This window comes from Microplitis demolitor, chromosome 1, assembly GCF_026212275.2.
Source record: "Microplitis demolitor isolate Queensland-Clemson2020A chromosome 1, iyMicDemo2.1a, whole genome shotgun sequence".
In the NCBI taxonomy this organism is placed as follows: Eukaryota; Metazoa; Arthropoda; class Insecta; order Hymenoptera; family Braconidae; genus Microplitis; species Microplitis demolitor.
In genome coordinates, this window is record NC_068545.1 from 56,984 (window position 1) to 65,493 (window position 8,510).

At 29.2% G+C, this 8,510-nt stretch overlaps 2 protein-coding genes across 2 annotated transcripts; one reads left to right on the forward strand and one right to left on the reverse strand.

Moving 5' to 3' along the window:
- The first annotated feature begins 231 nt into the window (after positions 1 to 231).
- LOC103575553 (protein LLP homolog) lies at positions 232 to 1,222 on the forward strand. The gene is made up of 3 exons (XM_014439988.2): positions 232 to 379; positions 530 to 699; positions 771 to 1,222. Exons 2-3 carry the CDS (start codon positions 540 to 542, stop codon positions 1,052 to 1,054), a joined length of 444 nt encoding a protein of 147 aa, XP_014295474.1. The 5' UTR covers positions 232 to 379; positions 530 to 539; the 3' UTR covers positions 1,055 to 1,222.
- Positions 1,218 to 6,885, reverse strand: LOC103575555 (uncharacterized). The gene is made up of 8 exons (XM_008555398.3): positions 5,891 to 6,885; positions 2,900 to 2,959; positions 2,718 to 2,812; positions 2,510 to 2,617; positions 2,008 to 2,133; positions 1,839 to 1,931; positions 1,561 to 1,640; positions 1,218 to 1,486 (listed from the first exon to the last, which is right to left on the reverse strand). Exons 1-8 carry the CDS (start codon positions 6,367 to 6,369, stop codon positions 1,220 to 1,222), a joined length of 1,308 nt encoding a protein of 435 aa, XP_008553620.1. The 5' UTR covers positions 6,370 to 6,885; the 3' UTR covers positions 1,218 to 1,219.
- Between the last annotated feature and the right edge of the window lie 1,625 nt (positions 6,886 to 8,510).

Here is an 8,510-nt window from a genome sequence, read left to right on the forward strand (position 1 = left end):
TTTTCACGATCAACTCGTGTTATCAGGGAAACTGTCATTTGCCCACATTTGCACCTGTGTTACCGGTGGTGGTGGTGGTGGTGGTGGTGGTGGTGGTGGTTATTATAGGTATTTTATATGTATATACCTATAGAGGATATAGAGGATATAGAGGTTAAAGCTTCCTATTGCTTCCTGTCATCTCCACCAGAGGTATAAAAATCAATATTTAATATTATAATATGCGATTGTAATTCTATTATACGGAAAACGGAACTGAACGGAACTTATTATCAGTTTGTTTCAGGTTTCAGCTCAGCTTATTTATCAAAAACCATCCAAAGCACGTGTTTGTTATTAAACTTAATAAAATTATAAATAACTCAAAAAATTATCAGAGGTAATTTATGTTATATATTATTTACTTATAACTAATATTAAAACGTATTATAAAAATATTTATTGTTAATTAACATAATTTGAGGTTAATTGTCTTATAGAAAATATTAAAAAATAATTTAATTATTATAAATATAAATAATTTTATTAGATAATAAATAATGGCTAAATCATTGAGAAGTAAATGGAGAAGAAAGTGCAGAGCAGTAAAACGTGAACGTTATGGAGTTAAAGAACTTGCTAGATTAAAGAAAACTTTGGGTATTGACGAAAATGGCCAGCAAGATGTAGAAATGAACGAGTTATCTGAAATAGCGACAGGTAATTTTTTTATTATTTATTTTAATAATTTTATCTAATTTATTTGTAAATAAAGTTTAATTTTTGTACAGTCGTTGATGCAAAAATAATTCAAGCGGAAAAAGATAAAAAAGCTGATGGAAATGATGCTGAAAATCATGTAGATCAGATGGATCAAGATGGAAAACGTGTTTACAACAAAAAGACAATGAAAGATCAGTTTGGCCAGTACCCAGTTTGGATGAGCAGCCGGAAAATTGCCAAGCATAAGAAAGGACGTGGTAAAAATCTACAGTCCACCTCTAAATCAAACAAAAGACTTACAAGAAGACAAAAAAAAATTTTAAAGAAAAAAGGTAGCTCCGATTTTAAATAATTAACATTAAAACTCCATTAATTGCTAATTAATCATAAATTTTATCAATTAAAATTTCACAATAGTTTATATTAACTATACACTATATCATTATATTATTTTTATTATCTAATTGCTGATGTGAACACGATTAACTTAATAAATAATTAATTAATTATTATAAAATTATCCATTGATATTAGTACGTTGTAAATTTATTTTATGATCAATTTCAGTGAATCGTTGAACAAGATAATCAATTCTTCGTCTCTCCAATTCTAATTTGTTTTTCATTTCGTAAACTTGCTGTCTCATCGGCCCAAAACTTTCGTGTAAAAAGTTGAGGACGTTTTTGGCAGCCAATCGCAATTCAGTAACACCCTCCACTGCTTCATTGACTTTTCCATTTAGCTCAGCGACTTCTGTTTCTTTTCGTTTTCCTTTACCAAATTGCTAAAAATTTTATTTATTATCAATATTTTTTTTGTTTTCGTTTATTGTCCAAATATAATATTAAGTATATTTACTTTTTCTAACTTGGTTAATCTCTTGAGTAAAACTTGGTAACCCCTACTGGTATCACTGTCGCTTACTTCATTTTCGGTATCTGCGACAAAAAAATATCGTTTATTATTATTATTATTATTTTTATATTTGTTGTTGTTGTTGTTGTTGAGTGTTTCAATTTTTTATCTTAAATTTTTATTTTTTATTTTTATTGTGAGTCAGACAACGGGAATGAGGACTGTGCTGGTTAGTCAACAGAGTAAAGATAGTATATTTTTATAATTAAATATATTCATACCACGCGGACTCGTAGTAATCGGTCTCCGGGTGTTTGTAACAATGCCGTAGTCATTTTCTAAATCTCGTGCCTCGAATGCTGTACCATCACTGTCTGTTAAATAATTTAAATGTTTATAATTAAATAAATTTACGTGAATAAATAAAATAAAATAAAATAAATAATTAACCATTTTTTTTACAAGATTGTCCATCTGGTTGTAATTGAAATCCGTGACGGCAATGACACTCGTAACTACCAGGTAAATTTTTACAGATTTGTGCACACGGTTTTTCAGTCATGCATTCATCAATATCTGTAGTTATTAAAAAATAATTAAGTATAAACATATAAGCGGCGTATTTTATTGATTCATTAATCAATAATAATAGCTATGAATAATCTTATTATCAATATGTATAGGTAGATAGATAGATAAATAGACAGGTGACCTTTTGCTAGTATAAGCATTTAAGTAAACTAAAAACTATTGACATACTCAAGAGTACAAAAATCTATTTGCAGAGCATCCAATGTTGACACGCACGCGAAATGATATAAGTATTTAAGCCGCTTGATCTGAGGTTATTTATATAAAAAAAATATATAAATTCTAAGCGGTTTTAAATAAGTTATCTACCTATTTTTTAATTTTTATTTTAAAAAAAAAATAGTTAATTAATGCACGTTACCTAATTGACATTGGCTGCCAGTGAAGCCTTTGGGGCAGTTGCATTTACCGTGGGGACCACAGACTCCACCGTTGTAACAAGGTAAAACACAGGTGGCTGTGACTGTGGCTGTCACACAATGTATCATTTATTTTATTTACTATTTATCATATTCTAAGTAGAGACAATTGTTCATATTTTAATTGGTTTAAACGACAAGCATACTTACGTCTATTACACCCGTAGCTTGTTCGCGTTACTTGCGACCAACCAGGACAACAAATAAAACTTGACGCCGACGCTGACACTTGGGTGTAAACAAATCTATATATAATTTATTATTATTTACATATTTTTAGACCTTTAAACATGTATAATATATATACATAGGTATTGTTGTTATTTATTTACCTTATTTGTCGACCTGAGTAGTGATTATTGACATTTGGACTCCTCGTGCATACTCGTCTCCTAAAAAAATAATTACATTAGCAAAACATAACAACAGTTATTTTGTTTCTTTTTTTTTTTTGTCGTTAATTGATTAAAAAAAAAAAAATTAAGCCCATTTTTTTTATTTTTTATTTTTTTTTTTTTTTTTTTTTTTTTTTTTTTTTTTTTCGCAATCATAAATCAATTATTTAATAAAACTCAAGTGTATAACAAATGGGTTTTTAAAATTGCGCTCCGAGAACCAATCGTTTTATTAATAATCTTTTAATTAAAAAATTCTATTGGAATATTTAAAGACTAAATATTTTAGTCTCGAAATTTTTTCAGTTAAAAAAATAAGAGGAAAAAATCCTTGAAATCTCGGTAATCCCGTGAGACTTTTTTGCGCGTCTTCTATCCCTCGTGACCTTGAAGTTATTATTATTTTTTTTTTTTTTTTTTTTTTTTTCATTTTTTTAAGATTTCAAGGTATTAAAGTTATTACCTTAATGACGTTAGGGATGAGGTGAACAAATTTTCGGATCCATTTCAAACCTCTTAGACGATTACATATCGCCTCGAGACTTTTTTAGGAGGAAATAAAATCGATAGTAGCTTTGAATATTGCCATCAACTTTTGCGGTATATAATAATTCTCCAGTAATATTTTTAAATAATCTATTTATTAATACAATAATACAAATAAATCTGTAAATAAAGAAAAAAAAAAAAGGATAAACTTAAAGTAACTACTTAAAGATAATGTCAAACATCTCTCGCCGGCTTTCAAACTTGATAATTTAGTAGACTGGTATGACACCTCATTTTATTTACACGGAGTAACAAAAAAAGCAATAAGATTGATCTGACAGTACTCGTTGAGGCATACAAGTCCCAGAGAAAAACCTATAAATATATATATACATTATTCGTCGAGTAATAAGATACTCGGCACGCTTCCTTTTTTTCTTATCCGTCGACTGACATCAGACAGATGATAACCGTTTCGTTTTAAATCCAACTGCTCTTGTGAAAAAATATAAATAAAATATTCCACTCAATCAGTAACTAACTAACATACTAATTAATTAATTTAAACATGATACTCTTATCAATAATATAGAAGTGGAACTTAATAAAAAAAATTTCTCCGAAGACATTCAATACTCGTTAATTTATTTTCTCAGATGCATTTATCGTATAAACACTTTAGCTGATGCGTAAAACACAATCCGCATTTAAACATCCTCTGGTTGTATAAAACTCAGAACTACTCGGTGCTAATTTCAGAATCACCGAGTTCTTTCTCTTCATGATACATTCTCTTCATTATACATGTGTATTATATATATTTCTGTGTATGTGAGTTCATTCACACTAATAACTAATAATATATACATAATTTAAGGTTTTGTTAAATTTATATTTTTTTTAAATCTATCCCTATATAATACAAACGATAGGTGATGGGTGATCCATCCTTGAGAAGGTAGAAAATAAAATACTAGTCTCTGCCCGTAGGGCTTTTTTACATATCAGTAGTCATAACATTTCCAAATTACAAAATTACACATTGCTTTTGCTGAGCAAGACAATTTATGTAATTACACATTACTGGTGCCAATAATACGGAATGTTGACTCCAATCCTGTCATTATATTCAATCATTTTTTTATTTAAACAGTTTATCTACTTGTCTCTGTATGCAAAATTACACCGATCTTTGCTGGAAATAGTTAAACATCAAGTGTTTATGTTAAAAATAAGTAAAAATGTTTTCCTTCAATTTTTTTTTTTTTATTGTATTAAATGACACATAAGATAGGAAGGAAATGAAAGAGTTTCCTTGATGATCTCAAAATAACCTTGAGGCTGTAGTTGTCATGGCGTTTAGTATCACATTGTTTGTGACTAATATGGAAAAGAGAGAACTCGTTTTACCGCAACAAGTTGTACCGACAAATCTTAAGATTTAAAGAATTGTAACCTTCTGGAGTTGATATACTCGTTAATTGTTATTTTACTCAACTCTGATGATCAATACACTAAAGATACAAGCAGTAAGAGCAACAACAGCAGCAGTAGCCGGAATAGTAGCAATAGTACATGGAAAACTAATTAAAATAAACAAAGCTTTTAGGTATACTTTGTGTTAACAACTTGTAACAATAACAACAATAATAATAATAATAATGCATAAGTGCATTTGATAGTTTGTTGACGTTTCCTAAAGCTATGACCTATTCATCTCGACATCATTAATTTTAGTAACCACAGAGTGTACGCAGCAAACTAGATGTTAATTGATTGCTTGTGAAAATCACTGCATTAAAGTACAACTAACATATTTATATTTATATATACATATAATTTGATAATAAATTAAAAGGAAATTGTAGACTAAATAATCAATAAACTCTGTGGTGTTTTTGGTGTAGGTTCTTTTTGATGTCTATATATTTATTAAAACAAGTAATAATAATTTTTATATATTTTATTATTAAATTTAGTGAAGCTATAAATTATTGCTTTATTTTTTAAACCGGCGTTTACGAGCTTGCATGTTATATACAATGCAGGATCGAAAGTACTGCAGCTGCTCCAGTTATTACTTTTCTCCCCTTTTGTTTATTCTCATGTGAAACAAAACATATCTGCAGACTAACCACATGCAACTACAAACAATTTACCGCGGGCAGACCAACAACCGCTAATTGCTATACATAGAATATAAAAAAAAAATAGTAAAATATATACATAAAATAAATTTGATTTAGATTTAAATTTTTATCTAGATGTAAATTATGTGAGTTTATATAAATTACCAGCAATAAAATACTTTAAGTGATTTGAATCAGTTATAAATCTCATTAGTGTTTAAACAAAGTATCTGATATTAATGATTTTAATGATCTTAATGGTATTGATGATCTGATATTAGTTGAGGGTGATTTAACGTTGTCAACTTACCCAGAATGATGTCTGGTGTAGGAAGGAACGGTAGTTGTGTAGACTGCATATTGATCCTGATTATTATTGTTATATCCGGCGTAAGATACGGCCCTGGTACCAGAATACTCGGCAACAGCAACAGCAGTAAACTTTTCCGATGCAGATACTGGTGTTTCCGCGTTATGATCATCATGATGATGCGCTGATGATACTCCTGTTATACTGTTTAGATCAATCGATCCATTATGCTGATTATTATGACTCCGAGCAGGTCTGCTAGTTGAATTATGTTGATGGGCATGATAGCTTGATCTGGCTTGATGTCGGTGCCAATTTATCCAGCCATGTTCAATGCTTCCCGCAGTTTTATGATGCGAATTATGGTTCTGATTAAACGGCAACTCAAGGCCAGCTACATTTGTACCTAGGTACGTGTTCACTTCCACAAAGATCAATAAACTCACAGCCATCCCAATTGTATTTATCATCACACTCATCTTGATATACTTTATTTAAATATTTAAATATATATAATATCAAATACTAACCAACTATTTTAATTTTATTTTATCATCAGATTCATTGTCACCGATAATTATTGTCGTAGTATGTTGACTATTTTGTGTAAAATTTATGATAGAGAAAAACAAAAATCAAATGGTTTACTAAAAAGTTAAGCAAGATAAAAGAGTCTGAAGGCAGTGGAAACACTACTGAAATGTGAAATGAGAGACACCAAGAAACACTACTTTAGTCTTTACGGTCTCCACGGTCTCCACGTGCTTGAGTTGTTGGTTATACGTCCCCACCATAGGTATTATAGCAATACTCTCTTACTCTCCTGCATTAATTCTCCTATGGACCTCTTTTGTATGTCTCTTTCTCTGTGGTCTGCCTCACGATTCTTCTTCTTCTTCTTCCTCTTCTTATTTTACATCTTGGTCTTCTTAGTACATCGTAGTCTTATTGTACTCCTCAGTCATATTAAGCAGTGGAGGAAACGGAGGAAACTATCTTCATCCTTGAGTAGCGCATTTACCGCAGTCCGTTAAATTCAAAATGACAATAAAAATAAAAAATAAAATAATAATAATAATAATAATAATAATAATAATAATAATAATAATAGATTTTAGTTACGGTGATTAATGTTTTATTTACGGGATATATAACTCATTTAATATTGAACTTTTAATAATATACTGTGTCGGTGAATAAACAAACTTATGAATAATCTGATGACTTTTATTTTCCATTAACACTTGAGTAAATACTTATTGTCATACAGATATAGATATAAGTTAACACATCCTTGATCCTTGAATGACTCTGGATTGCTGCTGTTGCTGCTACTGCTGCTGGTTCTCTGACTCAACAGGACAATGCACCCAAGCGTTGCATTATTTTCTCTCGACAGTGATACAACTAAACTCGTCTACTGGGATTTTAAAACAACGTATCTTGTTTTTCTTCAGACTGATACGAGGTGTTGCACTTTGTAATCGTTGACTCATGAATATTTTACACCCATATTTTAACTCTCAAACGTCAAACAAACTATTTATTTAAAAGTATTTAAAAGTAATTTATTGATAACTTCTGTTGGTTGAGTAACAGAAAAAATTCGAATTTAAATATCTAACCAACATTTGTAATATATATATTTATTTTCAAAGCTACAAGATATTTATAATTATCAATGAATCGAATAGAGATTTTGCAATTAAGAAATTTTAAATACAAGAGGTCACGTTGTCAACAGCAAACCTATTCAATTAAACTCCTGTGCTGAGGCCGGTGAATCGATTCTCATCATTATACTCACTATATATATATATATATATATATATATATATATATATATATATATATATATATATATATATACAATACTTGATACTGTGTCTATCTATTCTATGTCTTACATTAGATAATATCTTCAAGCAGTGACTGAATTTATCGTGTGCTACAGTGGGTCACAGGTCAATTACGTTCTCTGTAAATTGCTAAACAATTTCACATAAAAATCTTTTTTTTTTCTTTTTCTATTTTTTAAATAACAATTCCTTTTCATATTTTAAATTACAACTTTTTTTTCTTATTAAATATATTGATTTATAGAGTAGGATAAATACTTACATGAATGCTATGGTTTTATAGAGAATAATAAATCTAGATAATAAAAAAATACTTTTAGTTTGTCGATTGTTTTATTTATTGAATAATAAATAATAAAAAATTAAGTAGTATATATACACAATGGAGAAAGCAGATTGATGTACCGAGCAAGTGTGATGATACGAGAGAATATACTTTTGTATGAATAAAAAATAACCAATTGGCTGAGACTACTCTTATCTCTGCAATGCGCTATACATCTTATAGTTTAATGCCAAGGTCACGGATGCACGCCAAACTTTTTACTCACTAGAAAGATAAATCTCGCTGCATGCGATGATATTCTACGACACACTATACACTCCATTAATTATTTATCATATATAGCTCAACTTACCTACGTTACACACAAAATAATAAATATTTACATTGATTTATTTATATTTCATAACAGATAATTGCAGTGATAAAAAATTGAAAAAACTATTGAATAATAAACGAAATGCCAAACTCGCCTCAA